The sequence below is a fragment of the Ylistrum balloti genome, unplaced genomic scaffold, assembly GCF_031769215.1.
Source record: "Ylistrum balloti isolate Yb309-2 unplaced genomic scaffold, AGI_CSIRO_Ybal_v1 Utg370386, whole genome shotgun sequence".
Classification (NCBI taxonomy): Eukaryota; Metazoa; Mollusca; class Bivalvia; order Pectinida; family Pectinidae; genus Ylistrum; species Ylistrum balloti.
Window position 1 is genome coordinate 1095426 of NW_026782268.1, and position 24389 is coordinate 1119814.

A 24389-nucleotide genomic window follows, 5' to 3' on the forward strand; every position below is an offset into this window, starting at 1 on the left:
TCAATTCAGTTTCAACAGAAGAAAAGTTCTTCCTTGAAATTACTTGAGTTTAGTTTTCAGTGTTTTAAATTTATGTTATGCACACAGCTTGAGAATGTCATTGACATGTATTTATGATATAGACTAGGATATAACATACAAGTCTCTTAGTCTCCTAAAATGTCTAGAACAGAAAAAATGGATAATTGAATCAACGTATTCATTCACAATACAAAATTTAATATTCTTCTTCTTCTACTCTTTCCACAGTCTCATTATATCATAAAAGTATGGAAAAAAGATCTTTTGTAAATATTTAGTGAAAATGCATCATGACTTTATAATAAATAACAGCACTTTTATATTTATTACTCAAAAGAAATAGTGAATTATTCAATTTAATGTTTGTCAATCATCTTGATTTTCTTACTTAAAATATAAGATCTTATGTACATTACTTGACTTCGAATCACTGAGTCAATACACATTGTGAATGAGACATCTAAATTGCGTGATATAATGGATTGCACTGACTTTTTCTAGTTTGGAGAATCAATTATATAAATATTTATTCAATATTTAACTTGTGTTCACGGTGAGGTAAGGTTTATGAAAGGGCTATGTAAATTGAGATGTGTTTCGATTGTGATTTGATCGTCAGGTTTTTGCATGTTGGTGGCTCATCACGCATACCACTACCGCTGTAGATCAGATTTTCTTGTTGACTTTCAATTCATTGCGAAATCTTTCATGTATAACAAAAATATCTGTGGCTTTGTCACCCTGAATTGACATAATAGACCACCATTGAAAATTAGAAAACATATTATGTGTAGATAGTAACAGTTCATACTGAAAAGTCAGTATTGTTATAATTTTTCTAGGCGTTGAAACGATACAATGCTCTGTAAAACATCACAGGTAGTGATAGACAATTTTGCATTAGTGAATGTATGGCACATCTCTATTGTGATTTGAAAGCTTTAAAGTATAATATATCAAAGTGTCAAACAGGGTACTTGCAAACAAAATTTAGATTCTTTTGTGTCCCATTCAAAAATGGAATAAGTATATCACACATCATAAATGTATGAATGAGATGCTTTTTGTTTGTGTGCTAGGTTTATTGGCTCTGTACAGCCATGGTCATAAATGAGATAATGATATTCTGTGTATTTAGCATACATAATTTTACCTACTACATTTTCATGGAGAAAATTGATCATTTGACTGTACACTATTACAATTTTGTGAAGGAGTATCGATCACAGCAGAGTGTAGGTTCTTCAAATTTATTAGCCCACCATCTATTCAAATAGATGGTGGGTTATTCAAATCGCCCTGCGTCCGTGGTCCGTCGTCCGTCCGTAAACAATTCTTGTTACCGCTATTTCTAGAAAAGTACTGGATGGATCTTTCTCAAATTTCATATGCAGGTTCCCCTTGGTCCCTAGTTGTGCATTGTACCTTTTTTGAACTGATTCGCATTCAAGATGGCCGACAGGTGGCCATCTTGGATTTTGGAAGTAAAAGTTTGTTACCGCTATTTCTGGAAAAGTACTGGATGGATCTTTCTCAAATTTCATATGCAGGTTCCCCTTGGTCCCTAGTTGTGCATTGTACCTTTTTGAACTGATTCGCATTCAAGATGGCCGACAGGTAGCCGTCTTGGATTTTGGAAGTAAAAGTTTGTTACTGCTATTTCTGGAAAAGTACTGGATGGATCTTTCTCAAATTTCATATGCAGTTTCCCCTTGGTCCCTAGTTGTGCATTGTACCTTTTTTGGACTGATTCGAATTCAAGATGGGGGTCAGGTGGCCATCTTGGATTTTGGAAGTAAAAGTTTGTTACCGCTATTTCTGGAAAAGTACTGGATGGATCTTTCTCAAATTTCATATGCAGTTTCCCTAGTTGTGCATTGTACCTAGTTGTGCATTGAAGTTTGTTACCTTTTCTTGAAAGTACTGGATGGGTCTTTTCAAATTTCATATCAAGATGGCAGACAGGTGGCCATCTTGGATTTTGAATGTAAAAGTTTGTTACTGCTATTTCTTGGAAAGTACTGGATGGATCTTTCTCAAATTTCATATGCAGGTTCCCTTTGGTTCCAAGTTGTGCATTTTACGTTTTTGGACTGATCTGAAATCAAGATGGCTGACAGGCAGCCATCTTGGATTTTAAGAGTAAAATCTTGTTACTGCTATATCTGAGGAAGTCCAGGATGGATCCTTCTGATATTTCATAGATATTGGTTTCCCTTGGTCCCTAGTTGTGCATTGTACCTTTTTTGGACTGATTTGAAATCAAGGTGGCCCACAGGCAGCCATCTTGGATGTCGACAGTAATACAGCACAAGCATATTGTCCATTATCCACCTGTAACTGACTGCTATCTAATAATACTTTGGGATCTTTTTCAAATGATATTTGCTAATAGGTGCTTAATAAAAATATCTTGTGCCATCATTGAGTACATTCAATGAAGACCAGTTCATGAACATTTACAACACCTGTAACAAACAAAAAACAATCTTCAAGAACTGAAAACAGATCCTCAAATGGTGGGCACCAAGATCCCTCTGGGATCTCTTGTTAGTTATTATAATCGTACAAATTCAGGGCTCTCAATCTGTCAGGTTTGGGGCCAATATTTGGCCCCATTCCCAATGCAAAATGGTATCTTTTTTTCCCAATTTAGACCCCAAGTTTTCCCAATTCCAAGGAAAATGCTGCTATTTTTTTCCTAATTCTAAGGACCCCGGGCCCCAGTCCCAAAATGGGGTGTGAGAGCCCTGAAATTTAAATCTAAAGACCCTACTCCGATGCTGTTGTTATTATGATATTCCTTACCTGTTCCTGTCTACTGCTCAATCATCCAGCATATTCCTGGTTATCTAGTTGAACAGTGAAGGAACTTAGTATCTATCAAATCTAGAACCAGGAGTGTCGTAGCTCTTTTTAACTTAAATCCTTTTAAAATCTTGTATTGAAAAGAAACAAAAAATTTTAGAAGAGTTATTGATATTTTTGAAAAGGAAATTTCACCCCAACAATACCATGCACCTGTATGTGGAATCCTAATCCAACAGCTGTTGTTTCATTTGCAACCTCACAACTGCTGGAAGATACCAATGCATTTCCAAAGTCTTTTTATTTCTTCATACAATGGCAAAGTTAAACAAGTTGTCATTTTCACAAGTTAAGCATGAAGTGAATAAATTACTGCCCAGTTTAAAAGAAATGTATTTGCACAATGTATGCATATTAACAGTGGACAGTCGACTGTTTTATTGGTCATTAGCCTTTTAGCTAATCAGCTAAATAGTTACAACAGATTATAATATAAAAGTGAGTGATTATTGTGATATAGACATATTATGGAGAATGAACAATAGGATTTGCATTAACATTTGGTATAACCTTAGCAACTGGAAATTTTGCCTGGTTACTTGATGTAAACTTAATAAGTCTCATGGTGACCTATTGTGATCACCTTTGTCCTGTGTCGTGCATCAGTAAACTTTTTGAAATTTTCAACTCCTTCTCAAAAACCCCTGAAACTATTTCAGTGAAATTTTTCAGAAACCTTCGCTGGAATTAGATGAATCAAAATAGTGAATTACATGGTCTCCGTCCAACAGGGGCCTGATCATGAAGACTGGCTGGTCCAAAAGTGTCAAACTGACTCTAATTTCAAAAATCTTCTTCTTAACACCCAGATATTGTAGAATCAAATGCTCTTCATGGATGGAAGCATCTTAAGGTGCTTTACCAAATTTGTGAATTTCATGGCCTCTGGGTCTCACATTTCCCAGTAGGGAGGGTGTAAAATTTACTAAAGTTGAAAAAGGAAGATAGATTTTTGAGCATAATTTGTTTAATTTTCATTGGAAATATTTTTAACTTGGCTAGAATTATGAGCAAAGGATGACAGCTTGATGATATGGCCATATTGATCCAGGTTGACCCCCAGGGGCTGATGGGCAAGGCCAAAAGGGGTCAAATTGACTCAAAATTGATTTCAAAAATCCTCTTTTCAACATCCAGATATGGAAGAATCAAATGCTTTGACACGGATGAAGGAGTCTTAAGGTGCTTCATCAAAATCATCAATTTCATGGCCCTAGGGTGTACTTTCATATCTACCTCTTTCTATACAAAGATCATGGGTGACAACCTAAATTTTGTAATTACTGAAACATATGACTTTGGTAATGATTTTCTAAGATAGTAATGAAGACAACTAACGTCTGGTAGAAAAGTAAACAAAAAAACATTTAGAATGGTTTTCAAAACATTTAAATTCTGTACAAAAGCATCAATCAAGTGTTGTTTAATGTTGAGTATAAACCAACGTTTACAACAAACATTGTGTTTAAACCAAACATATCCAAAACCTAGAGACATTGAAAATGTTTTACATTACTGAGCCAATTTGTCTTTGAATCAGATACAGAAATTGTCATTATACAAGGCTTTCAAGATACAATTACAATGTACAGTTGGTGTAAATTTTAGTCTTAAAAAAACCCAAACGAACAAACACCACATAACAAATTTTATGGAGACGATAAATTTAGGGTTTAGCAAGGACTTAATGCTTTGTGTGAGTTAAAATTGATGATGAAAGAACATTTGCCTGTGAAACAGCTGCTATGACATTTGAAAACAAATACAGATAAAATTATGTATGTTGTATTGAAAGGATGGAAATGTTAACATCTTTATCAATACATTGGGTATGTGGACGAAATGTTGTAATATCGTAGCTTAAATACAGTTGTTTTATAATTAGAAATAGTGCATTCCTCTGAAATTTAACCTTAAATACCAAGAGATATGTTGTACATACAAGATCTTGATAGGACATAAATACCCATAAGAACAATATCTTCAGACATGAGTGGTTTGATATAACACTACTCTGCCAGGGTCTGTTGACCTCTAGTGTTGTTCTATTAGATGGCACTGCGATAGACAAGCAACCAGGGCATCAGTCATGTGTGGTAGACCATTGTGGAATAATAGATGTAGATATATACAGATTGTTTTTTTAGGATACTTCAGGTGATTTGTTTGAGTTTTCAGTCTGAAATTTTTTTTATTTTGAACTCAAAACGTGAGATTCTTATTATGTAAATGTCTTAAATATTCTTTGTTTTACTGAATTGCTTGCCTTGATGAAGAAATTGCATGAAGACTCAAACTATAGCATCACATTGGCCTACAGGGATTTATTTAGAATCAGTTCATAACAAAATGATTTTTGCTTCAATCTATATAGATGTAGATACATTTCTAAATACTTATATGTGTGGGTTAAGAGAGGGAGAAATTTGTGATCTGACCTGAAATGACCCAGAATTTTATAACAGATTCAGTGAACCCTGACCAGCTCACTTCCTATAGATGTAGACTTAGATAAAACTTATCTAGGTATGATCAGAACTGATATACCCAGTGTAAATCTATGGGTGTAGCCATATACATAACATACCAACAGTGTATTATACTGATTTCAACCTAGTGTATTCAAGTTCTCACTATTTATAGAACTAGCAATACAGTTGTATCATTTACTTAAATTATCAGAAATCAAAAGAATCCTTTATATTTCATATTGATTTTACAAAATAGTCATATATATTATAATAATAAGATGGCGTCTTTGGAAGATTAAAAGTTTAAGATGGATACGAACAGTTTTGGGTCCTATTCTATTTCTAGTAGTTAGGCCTTCTGACTCATTTAAAATCATACACATATTATTTGAATTTTTGAAAAAGAAGTATAAAAAAGAAATGATCTGTTGTAATGTGAATTACTTACAGGTAAATTTACCACACAGGTGTATTTTTACACACTGGATATTATGTCTGTATGTACTGCATTAAATTAAATGATCAAAGCTGCATACCACATTTAATGATATAAAATGTCACAAGGCTAAAGACATACATCTTTTGAGAGCTGGATATGAGCCATGCTTAATGGTGTGACTTTAGTTTGAATTTTTATATACTACCTGTATATGTTTGACAGTCACTACTGTCAACAATGTCATCAGACCTTTTTGTGTATGGTAAACACCAAAAATAAAACATGTATACATCTCATTAAGTTTATATGGCAGATGTAAAATCAAGGACTGTTATAATTATAAGACTAAATTTTAAGTGAAAAAATATACGATAGACTATGATCGATATTTGAAAATGTCTTATGTTTGAAATAGTGTTTATGAAATATTTCTTTGGTACAATGAAATTATGTTCTATTTTAGATATATCAAAAATTTTGCTTTTTTTTTTTGTAATTGTGAAACACAAATCAAAAGTCTTGTTTAAGTCTAAAGCTGTGAGATAGAGATAAGTCTCGTTGAATGATTCTACTTTAAGCTTCAGTATTACATATGAAACGTTTTTGTGTAACCATGTTATCTACACTGTACTTTGTTGAAACACTGATTGAAAAGATTAGAAAAAAAAATCCAGTCATGCATTACAGGGATAAACTACACAAGTCATTCCTTGCAGGCTCTCACAAGGCAGTCAGGTGAAAACCTGATAAAGACGGAGTCAAATTAGGCATAAATAGCTGACAGATCATTGTTGAATAAGTAAATCTGATATGACCATCCCTAAAAGCAGTATCACCCTCCCTATCTCTCTGATACACAAGCTGTGTGTAGCAGTTTCACCCGCCCTCCCTACCTCTCTGATACACATGCTGTGTGTACTAGCAGTATCACCCTCCCTACCTCTCTGATACACATGCTGTGTGTACTAGCAGTATCACCCTCCCTACCTCTCTGATACACATGCTGTGTGTACTAGCAGTATCACCCTCCTTACCTCTCTGATACACAAGCTGTGTGTACTAGCAGTATCACCCTCCCTACCTCTCTGATACACTAGCTGTATGTACTAGCAGTATCACCCTCCCTACCTCTCTGATACACTAGCTGTATGTACTAGCAGTATCACCCTTCCTACCTCTCTGATACACTAGCTGTATGTGCTAGCAGTATCACCCTCCCTACCTCTCTGATACACTAGCTGTGTGTACTAGCAGTATCACCCTCCCTACCTCTCTGATACACATGCTGTATGTAGCATTATCATCCTCCCTACCTCTCTGATACAAAAGGTGTGTGTAGCATTATCATACTCCCTACCTCTCTAAAACACAACCTGTTTGTACAAGCAGTATCATCATCGCTTTCTCTCAAACACACAATACGTGTACACTACTTGCAATATCTCCCTGGCCCTCCCAACCTCTTTTGTATGTGTAGGAGCTGCTTGTATTTTTCAATTGAATTCTGTTAGAAGATAAATGCTTTGATTAGTATTGTTATTCTTGATATCTGATATATCAATTCTGATAATTTTTAATTTGGTGGTTGTGCATTGAATCTGACTAAATCAGGATAAGTAGGAACAAATCTGATCGTCAAACTTAGATTGGAATTTATGGCTGTTCACACATATTTCAAATGCAGTTATGACATCCGTATTGTACACCTTGTTATTTCCACACCCACGTAAATGATTAGGTCTTTTTAAAAGCTTGATCAAGATTGTGATTAAGGGGTCCGTGTAAATTTTTGTGTGAGATTCGATCAGAAACCTTGTAGGGATGAATCTTTGCTTCTCTGCGATAATTTATAATATTGACATGAATGAAAATGACACACCTGTATGAGTTTAGCTAGTGCAGTAAACATAACACCCTGGGAACATCTATCATAACTAATGCGTGCCCAGATTTATGAGGTGCAAAACAAATTCATCCTTGAAGAATCTTAAAATTCGTGATAAATTGAAAAATCTTGATGATGAGAAAAAGATCTTAACAGAACCGGCTCGTTTGAACAGATTATTGCAGAAGGAAAATGTTATTGCTTTGATTTTGATTTATTTTATTTGTAAATAACGCAGATGATGGTTGAGACTCGGGGCGCAATGTGTGACTGCATACTTTGGTGACCTCTTTGAAAATTATAGAAATTTTTATTTGTTAGTGAAGAACACAGTTATGGTTGAGACTCGGGATACAATATAATTACTTATGTTGGTGTTTTTGAAAATTATCGAAATTTATGTTTATATTATTGCTATTGATCACAGGTAATGATTTAAACAGGGATTCCTTGATATGGAAGCTTACTTCGGTATCCTTTAGGTTTGATACATCTACACTAAAAGTGTATCAACATTTGTCGAAACTAAATTGCTGATTCTTGCAATTCCACATTAAAGACAAGACAGAGAAAATGCACATTAAAAGATGCACGATACAAATCTCAGCAATGCATTCCTTATTTAGCGAAACAGCAGATGCATTTTATCAGAGCATAGCCCTGTAATTAACCAACGGGACAAACATATGCTTTTATTTGCACACTAATGGAAAAGTAATTCCGGGGTCGATTGCTAAGCTGTATCACGCGTGCTTAGAGATATTGAGTGATTTAATGTTTCATACTGAAATTGGCAAAATAATTGAATAAGAATGGAAATGCATGTACTTGGTAAATTGCCTGTTGAGTAAATATCTTTTGTACTGGAAATATTGATTACTAAGGGAAAATTTTATGTCTTTTTTTTTTTCATTTGCCAAGTTCTAAGACCAACTACATGATTTATAAAAAGTTTCATGTGTTGAATTCACAAATGTCAAGGGTCCAACTGTATGGACTAAAACCAGTAAATTTGAAGACTAGTTTGCTCAACAGGTTTTTATAAGTCAGTTTTAGATTTGGTCATTGATTGGCAATTTCTGTAGCGACTTACTGAAGGATAATGCGGGTGATATACAGAAACATGAAAACCATTATATAGGATATTTAATATGACAAATTTATGATTATCTTCACTTTACCTCATTATATATGAAGCTGCAGCCACTCTCACGTCCTGTTTTCAGGTCAGTGAATATTGCTGAATTTGATCTTTTCTTTACCATGCAGCTGTGACCATAAAAACATACATAGAGATTTAATAAATTTTAAAGTTTATTGACTTTTAATGTGGGGTTTCTTCATTTATTCTAAATTAAAATGAACTTATATTACTGAAAAAAATATATCTCTTTAACAGGATATAACAGGAATATAATAAAGGTGTTTTGGATGCCTTTCTCGTTAACCTAGCTTGAATTACCTTGGCATTAACTGTTTTATTGTCATGTTTATAGAATGTATATGTATTCTGGTTTGTAAGGAAAAGGTTTAATTAATACCATATATAACTTGTACAGTAGGCACAGCTTAGGAGGCCTTTGTAATGCATTTATCAAATCATTGATCTGTAGCTACGAATAATTATCAAATTTTAATCTAGATTTTGTGGCCTTCTTTAATTTCCTGAAGATGTTTAATTTCTCAGAAATGTCTTGATGCCAGTATAAGCTGTAGTGCTGGATAGATTGGTTTGTGTCAGTCTCTACATCTAGTACAAACAGTGCTGATGATCATGGTTGTCAAGGTAATGGAGGATGGTGGCTTGTGTTGGAGACAGAAAGGCGACTGTTTTTCAAAGCTAGGGGTGGCATGAATCTTAAGCAAATTCACTCTCAATTAATCAACTTTTAACAGTGATTCCGAAAGCTAGAAGAAATGACATTGTGGGGGGGAAAAAAGTTTTGAATAATTCAAACAAATTTGTGTTAATTGAAAAAAAGGAAGTTAAATACAAGACGAAAAATTCTAATTATCGTAAGACTTCCCTCTGTTTATTCAGTTTCCTTAAAATGCAATATCATCTGCAAAAATTGCTGCTGGTGGGTACTTCATTATGTACATGTACAATTTGTCGACGTCATTGATGAGATACATGCTTTCATCTAAAATTTTGTAGGTATTTTGTGAAAAAACCTTTTTGATTTAAGCCTAGGGTAAGATGCCAACATCACAGGGACTTTTGCACTGATCATTTCATCCTATAAATTTGGTCCTAAGCTATTTGTTCATTGAAACGTCTTTCACGGATACTTGTAATATATACTTATATGGACTGTGATTAGTTGAGGAATTTGTGCCCGTCCCTGTACCGAAGTGGATATATAAGATGATGGTGTTTTGTTATAGTGGTGTGCACATACTTTCTGTATGCATTCATGGGATAATTGACCTCAAAAACATCTACATGAGGCAGATCGAAGTTCATATGAAACATGGATTATGTTATGGTGTTATCTACCTAATAGGATTAAAGTCCTTTGCCAAATAAAATAATAAGTCCTCAGTTATAAAGAACTTCTTTATTTCTTCAGAAACTAGGCTATTATTAGAAAAATGTTGTAAAAATTACAGATTGAAATTTTACTAATTTATCTCATCATGAGTTATGAAAGAACTAGTATCCAGTTTATCAGGTTCAAGATATTCTAGATGAAGCCCACACTTTCTCTGAAATGTTTTTTATATGTCAAGAAACCCCAGCAATCAGATATATCCAGTATGAATTAAAGCATTAATACCTGTTGACAGGGCGAGATGCTTTCAAAGATCTTTTGTGAAAATTTGATTGAGATGAAGGTGATCAAGTGTACTTTACATTCATTCACAATTTTATCGCTAAAATCACGCAAAAATTACACGATACTGCATTTAATGTGATTATCTAGTTTTGAAATGAATATCAGGGATAACAGAGACCTTTTTATTACCTGTCAGTTATTGAATTAGATTTTAATTGTTGTGAAAGTTGTTGTTATAATGTGATAATATTAAGTTGTCTGTATACATTTCCTGGGTATCTCCATATAAAAAAGGAAATCGTAAATGTAGTTCTCTTATCAGCTTATTTAGTCAGGGTTCATATCAGTGTATGTGACTGGAAAATAAACCATTAAATAACTGGATTTAGTTTATGACTGCCATATCTTGCTTAGTCAAGGGATGAAGTCTTTTTAAGTACAGAATTACGACAGTGTGTATTCTATAATATCGACTAAACACTTTTCATCTCTTTTCAGGTGTTTTGATGGGTACAATGCTACAGTATTTGCCTATGGACAGGTAAGATGTTACAAATATATGCGCCTATCTCAACTCTCTTTACGATATTTCTTGAGCAAGAAGTCTGTGCCTGGTAATAAGCCCACTCATATATATTGCTGAAAAACAAAACTGTGTTATACCCATACCTACTGACTATTGTGTCAGGATTGATTTGTTTTTCCACAAGGGCTTACCGCAGGGTAGATATGGTATCAAAAAAATTGACAGCGAGGCAGTTAGAAGTTTTCACGCCTAACACCACAAAAGACAGTGAAAGAAAATTAACCAATTGAAGCATGAGATTTAAACTGTATACATACCTATTGTTCTTTGAGTAGTAATGGGTTGAGTTTCTATCTGATTTCAAATACACTGACCCAGTTATAGGGGCGTTTCAGTACACAGCGAGTTGTTTGTGTCAACTGTAATTTTAAACTCTTATGCTAACGTGTCATATTTGCCTCTCATTCACAAATACACATGCTACATCTTCATGCTCGGGTGCATTGTGATCTCTTACATAGAAAAAGGTTTTGCTGATGACAAGCTGCAGTGATGATAAAAAATGAAAACTTTCAGAAATATTTCTGTTAGATGTGGAATGAGAATATGAGGAGATTTAGGTACTGGATAAAAAAAACCATGATAGTTTTTAAGTTCTGATCAGTGGGGAGTTCATGGAAGCATATTTATACAAATATATTATTTTTCTAAAATAACATCTGAAAGCAAATTAGCAGAGTCATTTGTATATATATTTGACAACAGTGTGCTTGCAATGTGTAACAGTTGTATTACATACTAACTTCTACCAATAAAGATAGGGTGTTATGTTTGAGTACCTTTGTTAGAGTGCATGAAGAAACATTGGTGCTCTACATACAGAAAAAGAAAACCTTTCTGTACACAACTTGATGCACACACTAAGACGCCTTGTTGTGGGTTTGTACTGACAGGAAAGGTCAACCTTCATGTTTCCACCAACTTAACCTTTAACCTTCATTACCTGCGACACATAGATAATTGTCATTACGACTATATATCATATGTACGTGTTGTTGTGATATTTGGTTTTGCCACACACAAATTTTGTGGTTATACACACATTGTGAAATCCAATTGGTGTCATTATGATAACGAGACAAGTCCTTCGCCTTATTTATCAGCTATTGAAGTTTAGACAACTGTCAACAGACATTTAAAAAAACGTTTTGTATTGTACGTAGTGAAGGACTGGGGTATTTTTTCATTAAGATATTCTCATATTGCACACTTCAATCACACACGTATAAGACCTGTCTCCCAATATTTGTATATGGTCCCCTTTGATAAGACTTTAACAATCTGGTTTCAGTAATATGAGGATATGACAAGTTCTGAAAGGATAAAAGTACTCGTAATCGTATCAGGTTGTGGAGTCTTTCACAGTATTGAAAATGAGTGTTTATGTACAGATAGAACGAAAACTTCCCCAAACAAACTGAAAATTTACAATTTTAGAAATTGATCTATATATTTACATTATAGTATTTGCAAAATGTGTTTTTTTTGAAGGAAAACCTATTTGGTCCTAGATTTTACCAAAAATGTTAATTGTTTGCTCTGTGATCCAATGAATAAGAAAAGGTTGACAAAAACATTTTATTTAAATTGTTTAAATAGGTTGAGTCAATGCAGTTAATTAAACGAGAAAAAATACATGTTTTTTGAAAAATAACATTTTGATATGTACATATGCAAATAGAACACAGTGGTGCAGTGAATTGATGAGACTATGTATACATTTCTGCTATTACTCTGTGTAGGACAATGAAATTTTACAATGTTAATCAAACTAACCACCGACAGAAGACAGTATAATGTAGTATTAGCATATCTGGCTTCAGGATTTCAGATGGGCTTATTTTAATTGTTAGCTAGTAACTACGTTTAAGAGACCTCTGTATAACCACTAGGTATCCTCTTTAAGCCTAAATGATGGAACGCCATATACTTACGAAATTAGCAGAATGTTGTTTCTTTGGAAATATCTCCAACTGGAGATTTTCCTTGTTTGTTAAACTATTAAAGAAATCAAATTTTTTAATTTGTGTTTTATGTCGTAGAGATACATTTACGTTAATAAGCCAGCTCATTATGCAGAGCATGCTTTAATTCCATCAAGACTCCGGAAGTTCATCATACATTGTGTTACAACTGGTCTTTTCTCCATGGCTTCATCAAAATGAGGCGATCTTGGCTCCGAACAAATGTCAAAATACTGTTCGCCAGTATTTTCTTTTTTTATTGTTGAGCACAAATGGCTGGATGTAATCCCCAGACCAAACACCTAAGGACACCAGCTAACATACACAATGACCGTTAGTGTATACGCACGGTAGGTATAGCCTCTCGGGAGGCATTCTGCCATTGATGACATGGGTCAACAATCACCATTGATTCGTGAATATTTCATAAACATATTTTTTCATCAGGACTAATGTCTTGTGCAGTAGTATAAAAATATTGATCAGATGTACATATATATATTACTGTTTACTATTGTTGGTCTTTAAGTTAGGGAAATTAGACGTATCAAATTGCCTTTGTACTGTGCTTTGTTTTCTCTAGAGTCTAAACAACCATTAGATGCAAAATCAGATGTTATATTTGTCTTTCCAAGTTGATTTTACATGAAAATTGGGACTTTAACTATTGAATATTTTTGTCATGCAAATCATGGAGGGAAGACATAGCAACAAGCCATGTTAGATCCATCCATCCTACTGAGCTAATAGATGTAATTACCGTACAGCTAACACAGCATACGAACCAATAGGAGGAATCCAAAATCCCTGTAGCATGGACCCCGCTCTTTGAATTTTACTGGTCGAGTGACTATGCAGTCATTTTGTTTGCATTACGCTGAAGCAGCAAAAAATTAAAGGAATACGTTAGCTAGAGGCATTATACTTTTACAAGCTCTTCAGTGGATCTTTACTTGTTGAATCAATTATGAACCTTGGTGTCAATATCGTTTTTCTGTTTGTACCAATATATATGGCTCATGTATATTGGCATTAAATATATAATAATTATTATTCGGTTGGTAGAGGTTCGTTCAAGAAATGACGGGGAAAAAAATTATATAAAATAATGTAATGTGTCCAGTTTTCATAAATTCAACAAAGTATCGTTCAATGTTAATGTTAAATGAATACATGTAGATATTTTAAGCCATTGTCATTCCGAGATCTGTGACTTTTGGGGACGCCGTCTTTACTTAATCTGTACAATGATAACCAGTAATATCATATTGTTTACTACCTTATATAGTGATACACAAATATATACTATATTTACCAATGTATGCCACAATATTGACCAGAGGAGGCCACTTGAATGGTTTGAGATCCTACCAGGAGATTCTGATAGTCTTTAAGGGCTTTGGTGACAGGTAAATATTTAATGTGAGTCTTAGTGTATATGTAGGGCACTAGTAAGGAACAGATACCTGATGTGTATGGTATGAGAAGAATGGATTTTGTATTTCTCTTAGCTCTTGACCTTTACTGAAGGTGTTCCTGTGAAGACCTGATCAGTGCGAATTGCCCGGGTGAAATAGTAGTCCTGGTATTTTGTAACATTCATTCGATCCTAATTTCTATTGATTTAAGACTACAAGTCTGCTATTTCTGAGATTTTCAAGCTCATAATGAGAAAAGGCTTTTGTGAAGAGATCAATTTAGCATGGAGAGTGCTCCACGATGCCACTCTAAATTTTTAGGTTAACTTTAATCAAGACTTTTAGTGTGTTGTTGTAGCAATGTATAGAAAAATCTTAATGTATACAACTTAGGAGTACAGGGGAATTCTAATTTCATTAATTAATCATTAATTTTCATATGGGAGTTGTTGTCATTGGTTTCTGGGGTACTCCTAGTCCATGAATTCCTATGTCGATATACACTGTTTAGATTAATTACAGTAAACTTACTGAGCTAGATGTCTCTGCACAAAATCAAATGTCCACAAAATAGTGATGTTTTTTGGTTTCTTTTTTAAACCAGGAAAATCCGGACATAATTCATAATTGACACCTCTATGTGTGTGTGTGTGTGTGTGTTTGTGTGTGTGTGTGCGTGCGCATGTGGATGCGTGCGTGTGCACACGCATGTTTGTACATGTCTTCCTTCCTTATTCATTTTTTCATTTATTTATTTCTTTGTTTATCTATTTACCTGCAAACACATGTACTAGGAAAGTCTACTACAGACCATGGAATTTTTCAGCACTTTACAAGTGACACTGAAGTACATCATGTACCAGTCCATGCTTGTGTTGTACTTCTTTCAATCTAATTTCTTGAATTTTTGTTTCATTCATTCATTCATTCATTCATTCATTCATTCATTCATTCATTCATTCATTCATTCACAGTGTTTCATTTAACTGATACACAATTTAGATCCATTCATTCATTTCTATCTTTTTTTCTTCTTGTAATTACATTCTTTAAGAAAAAAATGATTAAAGAAATAAAAATGCTTAAAGAAAAGATCCTATCTGATTTTGACACTGCCTCTGTCATAATGAGCCAGTTCTCAATCACAGCATCTGTGTGTGACAATTGTGTTGTTTTATACTGGTGACTAATGAGAATGTCTGATCATGTTTTCTGCCTGATAGGTTTTCTCTGCACACAGTAAGGAGAGATGGATGTTTGACATTCAGACCAGTTGTATATAGTCAGCAACCTTTCTAACTTGATCTCGTGTTATTTCTACTGTAATAACAGGCTGTCAACTGGTGATATTTCCAGTAATAGCTCTCAGGCAACTTTCTGAAAACCCTTAAATAGAAGACATCTTGCTGCTTTTTATTATATATGAATCTGTCAAAGTGAGAAGTTCAGTACAATCTTTAGCTTTTTTGGCATCCGGCAATAATTTCCTGAATTTTCAATTTTGCTTTCATTGATTTCTGAAATATGATTGGTTTTTAAATTTCATAGTTACTATTAATAAAGAAATATTTGACTTTTGTGATACGTAACAGCTCAAAAGCTCAAAACAACAGATTTTTTTCAGATTTTTTTTCTACATATGGATTAGATATATTAGCCTCCTTGAAGGTGAATTGATAAGTGTTTCATTATAGTCTGTGTTATATATATTACAGAGGTTGAACTCTAATAAAATTTGATGTAATCATTTAGTTATATAAAGATATTGTTGTTTCAGAGTATGCATAAACAGAAAAAGATGAAGCCTTCAGTCATGACTCTATAATGATAAAATTACTGCAGTTTTACTTATTTATTGAAAGGGTATAAATCTGTTTACAAATATTATTAAGCATCATCTACCATAACTTTACCAGTGTGAAGACTGATTACTGAAACGTTGATAGATACACTGGATCTAAGGCAGAATGAAGTTTGGGTAAGATATGGTTTTCAGGTTCTTTATATCAAAGAGTGATTTCCTTCTCATGGTGACCATTGTGTCATTGACCCTGTGTGAGATGTTGAAATCCTTTTGCTGTTTACAATTTCATTTTCTCTCATTTCTATAAGCATACAATTTCAAAGAGAATATCTGTATAGAGGTGAAATAAAATACATAATCTTTATTCATCCAATAACTACTCCAGCTGGGTTTGAAATTCTTGATATAGGTGGTAGATATTTTTCAATGAAGTAAATTTGTAATAACTGGATACATTTTTCTGATGTACCTTAAGTATCTGTCAGGAATTTTGATTCTGGGCCTTTCAATTTTGACTGAAAATATTTGGACTTGAATGAAGGGTAAATCAGTAATTCTGGTGTTTATTTTATCATTTACTTCCTTATTTGTTATCTCCCCTTCCTAACTAATCCAGCCCCTTTACCCCTTTGCACATGCTACATTGCTGTTTTTTTTCCTTGAGTCTATTAAAGGTCATCTGACTCGAAGGGTCAAGATGACCTATAGCCATTGTGCTTCGTTTGTCATCATGGGCCGTGCCTTGTGCATAATTTTTTTCTTTAAAACCCCACCCCTCTTTCATATTTTGATGGATTTCTAGCGAATTTGGTCTGATGCATAATTTGGTGAAGGGTATCATTTCTTAAATTCAGAATTTTTATTTGACCCCTTGGGATTGAGGGAGGGGGCCCCAAAAAGGGAGGTGCTGAAATTATATTTAAAACTCAACTCCTCCTTTAGGCCTGATTCATCAGTTAGGGTAGGCAATTATTTCTTAAATTTAGAAATTTGATTTGACCCCTAGGGACTTTTGGTCAGAGGCCCAAAAGGGGAAATTAGACAATATTTTGCTTCAAAATGCTATTCTTTCATAATGCTTGAATGGATTTCAACCAAATTTAGTCTGAAACATCATTGAGAGTGGAAAATCTATTCTTAAGTTCAGGAAGGTGCCACTGGTATCAAATGTTTTAAAATTTTAAAATGACATCTTCTCAATAACTAAAAGCCCAAAGGTGCTGATATTGGACCAACTTTCAAGGTCACAGGGGCCAAAGATGATGAAATGCTTAAGCTACTTATTCTCATTAACCAAGAGGATTAATGGCAATTGTGTAGTGTTTGTATAAAGATTCAAGTTGGCAGAAAATGTCTTGATGAAGCAACAAGGTCTGCTAGGTAAGCTTGAGAGCTGTTGAGAAATTTATTTAAGGCCTATTTTTCTCTTGCATATGTAGGTCTTTATAGTTAGATGATCGTTAAGGCCCATAAGGCCTCATGTTTTATTTTGTCCTTTTCTTTAAACCCTTCAACCTTCAACTTTCATACTGTGATTCATTGATACATGTACTAAATCTGTTGTGGGAAAAATACAATTGCCTCATTCAGAATTTAGTAAAAGAATAAAATTGCTTATTGCAGTGCAGTTGAGAAGTCAACAAGTACTTGTCAGAAAAATATATTAAAATCTTGATAATCTGCGTGTGTAAACAATTATAAAGATATTGCACGGTTCACTACACAGCTATGAACACAAAGGAAGATGACAATAAAGTGTTAGGTATGGGATACATTAATGACACTAATAGTCACAGCTATACAGTCTGTCTGACCCAAGGACAGACAACTTTTTGTACGTTGTAAATTTACCAAACAATGAAGGGACAAGATTGTACAGCGTAATACTTCCACAAATCTCGTGAAACCCATAATTTAGTGACATATCTATCAGTTTCGGGTCGTTGATGCTAGTTTGTATACCTGAGGTGTCACCTGTGTATTGAGGTGTTACATGTGAGGTAGGTCGAGGGATAGGTACAGTGACCTTTTACAGGTACACATTGTTGGTATTGTGGGTGGACATATATTCAGGTGAACGAGACAGATATACTATTGTCCTGACCAAGCCTTTCTTCCCTACCCCCTAATTATCTGTCAAGCATTTTCAACTGATGCGAAATATTTCATTTATATAGGGTACCACTATTCCCTCATTCATTCCATGCTTCTGTAAAAATAAACACTGACATTATGAGATATAGCATGAGAGGCATCCTGATAATCAGTCTTTTTACTTTTTAATTATGATGCATGCTGACGCTATGTCCAATAAAATTTTCATTTTATCAATATTTGGAAATCCATTAATTTACTCTGAATGAGAGTTGATTCCCACAAATATATCTCTTCCTATTTTACATATGTTATTAGAACATGGTATATACAAATATAAATCAAGTATGAAAAAGGCTTTAACTTTATATATATATCGGAAAACTTTCCAAGCTAATGTGTTTTCCTTGTATTGACAGATTTGTGTGATTACAGCAGTTCAAGCTAATGGAAAACTTTGTCACTGTGTTTCAAGATTTTGCATCGCTTGAGTTCTGCTATTTTTATTGTTCGCATTTTCTCATATTTATACATATGCAGACATTTGAATCCTGTATGGATATTTTGAGAATTTAAAAAAAAATACAGAAAATGTAGAATGAATAATGATTTATTAGGTCATCTGGACCCGAAGGGTCCGATGACCTATAGTCATCATGCTTCGTCCGTCGTCGTCCGCCGTGCGCCGTCCGCCGTCCGCCGTGCGCCGTCCGTAAACTTTTCATTCAAACGACTTCTTCTCAAATACTAGAAGGTCTAGGGGGCTAATACTTGGCACAGAGGATACTGGCATGGAGCTCTACCAAGTTTGTTCAAATGAATGACCTTGACCCACTTTAAAGGTCACAGGGGTCAAATATGTTAAAATCTTTAAACAACTTCTTCTCATTAACCAAAAGGCTCAGAGTGTAGATATTGGGCCTGTGACATGCTGGGATGAAGGACTACCAAGTTTGTTCAAATGAATGACCTTGACCCACTTTAAAGGTCACAGGGGTCAAATATGTTAAAATCTTTAAACAACTTCTTCTCATTAACCAAAAGGCTCAGAGTGTAGATATTGGGCCTGTGACATGCTGGGATGAAGGACTACCAAGTTTGTTCAAATGAATGACCTTGAACCACTTTAAAGGTCACAGGGGTCAAATATGTTAAAATCTTTAAACAACTTCTTCTCATTAACCAAAAGGCTCAGAGTGTAGATATTGGGCCTGTCACATGCTGGGATGAAGGACTACCAAGTTTGTTCAAATGAATGACCTTGAACCACTTTAAAGGTCACAGGGGTCAAATATGTTAAAATCTTTAAACAACTTCTTCTCAATAACCAAAAGGCTCAGATTGCTGATATTGTGCCTGTGGCATGCTGGGATGAAGGGCTATCAAGTTTGTTTAAATGAATGACCTTGAACAACTTTCAAGGTCACAGGGGTCAAATATGTCAAAATCTTTAAATAACTTCTTCTCAAATACTAGAAGGCCTAGGGGGCTAATACTTGGCCCATAGCATGCTGGCATGGAGCCCTACAAAGTTTGTTCAAATGAATGACCTTGGCCCACTTTCAAGGTCACAGGGGTCAAATATGTTAAAATATACAAAGGACTTCATCTCAATAAGCAAAAGTCTATGAGTGCCGATATTGGGTCTGTAGCATGCTGGGAGGAAAGGCTACCAAGTTTATTTAAATGAATGACCTTGAACAACTTTCAAGGTCGCAGGGGTCAAATATGTCAAAATCTTTAAATAACTTCTTCTCAAATACTAGAAGGCCTAGGGGGCTAATACTTGGCCCATAGCATGCTGGCATGGAGTACTACAAAGTTTGTTCAAATGAATGACCTTGGCCCACTTTCAAGGTCACAGGGGTCAAATATGTTAAAATATACAAAGGACTTCATCTCAATAAGCAAAAGTCTATGAGTGCCGATATTGGGTCTGTAGCATGCTGGGAGGAAAGGCTACCAAGTTTATTCAAATGAATAACCTCAACCCACTTTCAAGGTCACAGGGGTCAAATATGTTAAAATCTTTAAACAACTTCTTCTCAATAACCAAAAGGCTCAGATTGCTGATATTGTGCCTGTGGCATGCTGGGATGAAGGGCTATCAAGTTTGTTTAAATGAATGACCTTGAACAACTTTCAAGGTCACAGGGATCAAATATGTCAAAATCTTTAAATAACTTCTTCTCAAATACTAGAAGGCCTAGGGGGCTAATACTTGGCCCATAGCATGCTGGCATGGAGCCCTACAAAGTTTGTTCAAATGAATGACCTTGGCCCACTTTCAAGGTCACAGGGGTCAAATATGTTAAAATATACAAAGGACTTCATCTCAATAAGCAAAAGTCTATGAGTGCCGATATTGGGTCTGTAGCATGCTGGGAGGAAAGGTTACCAAGTTTATTTAAATGAATGACTTTGAACAACTTTCAAGGTCGCAGGGGTCAAATATGTCAAAATCTTTAAATAACTTCTTCTCAAATACTAGAAGGCCTAGGGGGCTAATACTTGGCCCATAGCATGCTGGCATGGAGCCCTACAAAGTTTGTTCAAATGAATGACCTTGGCCCACTTTCAAGGTCACAGGGGTCAAATATGTTAAAATATACAAAGGACTTCATCTCAATAAGCAAAAGTCTATGAGTGCCGATATTGGGTCTGTAGCATGCTGGGAGGAAAGGCTACCAAGTTTATTCAAATGAATGACCTCAACCCACTTTTTAGGTTTGGCTTGCTTTTTGTCAGATGACCGTTAAGGCCCATGGGCCTCTTGTATAATATGATTTCAGCTATTGCTACCGACACTTAGTAACATATACAGGCTTAACAGTTTGTATCTTTGGAGAATTAAAGGGGTTTTTGAAAAAAAGTGGATAGGATTTTTGTATGTAATATAGCACGTTTTGAAAATTTCAGTGAAATCCTAGTTGTCGTATTACCCTAAAATTATAGGTTCTGATGAAATGGTTGTAAAATGGTATCACCACAATTCTTAGATTTTTTTTAAATGATAATTTCATAGAGCAACATGCACATGTAATTTGCCCAACAAGAATGTGTGATTTATCTATGGATTAATCGACTTTATGTGTTGTTGGTGATGTAAATGTTGATATTTGAGATTCATTAAAATTCCATTACTGTTGCAACATCCTTATTTGGGACTTGTCGATTTTTTTAAAAATTCATTAGCTAAAAAACAATGCCTGGATTTACTATAATTAGACCAATAGTAATTACACTTCCATCTTCTGACTGTGTCAATCTAATCTATTGAGAAACCAGTTGCAAATTAGAATGTCTAAATGTTAATTGTGATTTGTATTGACTTAAAGCTGAACTTGTTTTTATGGTAAAAAAATCCATTTTTTTTTAGACAAGCTGACATTTTACTCTTGTATTTTTTTTTACATGATCAAGAAACTGAATGTTTCTGCCTAAGATTATATGGCAACATACACTTGTATCATTGAGCGGTGATCCAAATTGGCAGCTCAATAACTTGTGCTACGGAGAAGTAGCTATAGGGTATTCCAATAGAACATTCCAAAAGACCTGACTTAATTCTCACTATACATTCAGATTCACAATTAACAGTGTCTGTTTGAATGGAGAAATGTCAGATCCCCTGTAACCAAGTGCAGAACTTCTATAACAAGAACAAGAAGCTCAGCATATCAAATCAATTCCAGACTTCTAACCATAATCTTACAGTTCTGAAAATACCATATCTTCCAGGCTATAAACCGCACCCGAGTACAAGCCGCAGTGCTGGTTTTTTTTTTTTTTTTAAGCGATTTTCATGATTTCATCATCGTATAAGCCGCACCCTTTCTGGAAAAAGCAGCAGCTTAAAGGCCGGAAAATATGATAATGATATGAATTCATTATTTCTGTGACTCCCTGAGAGGCATTTAATGAATGTCACCTGTAAGTATCTGACCGAACACTTACTTTGGGAGTATACTATTAACGTGATGACTTTTTCTTAGATAAATTCAGAAGCTGTAATTGGCTGTCTTATCATGGTACAATCCATTTATGATTGTAAACTGGTAAGAGGGAGGCTGAATTTGTGTGCAGAATATTCCTGGTGTCTGTGAAGTCATGATTAGGTTGTTATCAAGATTCAGGCTGATGAGGTTGGGAATGGTGATTGTTAGGGTCAGTGATGTACAGATTGATTACTGCTACAGATGACCTGTTGTTTGTCTACAGTAATGTACTAGTAGATGAACCATCTCTATCTCTTACAGTTAGAGCTAATTGTGGTACAACCTTACTTGGGTATCTGACTTCTCAGATACAACCAGTTTTTATACCTTAAAACTCACATCAAAATCTTAGACAACAATGTGTTGGAATTTCTTACCAGCATCCTCACACTGCACAGAAACAAGAACCACCAGACATGAAATGATGTTTTATCACCTACATCTGGTATATTTATGTTCATTTTAGTATCTGTTAAAATTAAATATTTATTAGATTTTAAACCTACACCAGATCTAGGTGAGATCCTGCCTAGAGGTATAGTGATCATGGGGTGGTTGTTGTAGTCAGCCAGTCTGTGCTACTTTTTGATCCCTGAGTTAAGTAGTATGGTTATGTATTGGTTATTAGGTGGAACAGCCTAAACAATTGTATAATACATCGGCTTAATGCTGGATGAACATGACCAGAATATTGTCTTTGATCTTCAGTTTCTGTTGTATATATTTACATGTATATATATTTACCTGTATATGTAAATTAGATGGTTTGCTCTAGATAAGGTAAAATTCTTTGTAGGTTTCAAAGGGTTATTAAAAGAAATATTGACATGAATGCAATTTTTATTTTTTACACAACTATTTTAGGGCAAACCTGACAAAGTTGACCTTGAAACGCAACTGACTTTCTAGTCCGTGTCCATGTGTAGCAATCAGCATGACATGGCGTTTTCATGCATGTGGTAGTGTATAATTGGTTTAAATCTGATGTGTGTGGTTTAGGACACAGTCTGTGGGGAATATTTATTTGTTTTATCAGTGTAGTTCTACCTCTTATCCTCCTGATCACCACAATGAATAAGGTTTATTGCTGTACGTAAGACGATTAAGGAACATTACTGTTGTCTCTAGTGATTTCATTCAGATCTTTATTTTCCATTTCATTTAAACATTACCATAAACCAAAACCATGATTAACTTTTGAGTGTTTAAATTTTCATGTCCCCCCAGATCGAAAGATTGGGAGCATATTGTTTTTATGCTGTTTGTCAGTTGTCAACTTTAACCTTGCCCTCAACCACTGCATTGTTAGAAGTAAGACTTTCATATTTGGCACAGGTGTTCCTTGTAACATGACCTTGACTGTGACCTTTGACCTACATTTCAAAGCTTTACATTTGGTCACATTATAAAAGGTATGGATTACATTGTAGAAGATCTTGTATTTTATACCTACAAGACAAATATTTCAAAAACATTATTTAAGCATTGGCGAAACCTTCAGTGCAATAACTTTTATGTGGGGCCCTTCCTTGACATAAGTCTCGTCTAACCTACTTTTGTCGTGTTATAATTACTGTTGTCTTTACTCTATCTAAGAATGATGTAAAACATACGTAGGTAGTTGTCCATGTATGAGATGATTCGGGAATGTCTGATAAAATCCCAGTCTGAACCATTCCTGAAGATAAACACAATCACTATACACAGATGTCATGTTTATGGAGAGTACTGACTGATAATCCTGACAGCTAGTTGATATTGTTTTCATCTTTAATGGTACCAGGATCGATAGAGTTACACATCATGTGGAATTCTTAATGTTACTTTTTGTTTTTCAATGGTTATGAGTTTCAGAATGAAAAATAAAAAAGTTGAATTTGTTCTATGCAGCAAAGTGATTTTACCCATCAGTTTGTTCATTATCGGTAGTGTATCATAGTCTCTATAGATACATATGTATTAGAATAACTTAAAACAACACATCAATTTAAGAATTCGCGCTTTGATTCCTGAATCTTCATGATGCTTGATAAATGACCTAGATATGTCTGTGACTTAATA

The 24389-nt window shown here is 34.5% G+C and overlaps 1 protein-coding gene across 1 annotated transcript in view; it reads left to right on the top strand.

Annotated features, from left to right (window-relative positions):
* Positions 1 to 24389, top strand: part of LOC132554142 (kinesin-like protein KIF21A) — a 115964-nt gene that overhangs the window by 16076 nt on the left and 75499 nt on the right. The window contains exon 3 of the mRNA XM_060218444.1: positions 10963 to 11005. Coding sequence (XP_060074427.1) covers positions 10963 to 11005 — 43 coding nt within the window. The remainder of the gene's footprint in view (positions 1 to 10962; positions 11006 to 24389) is intronic.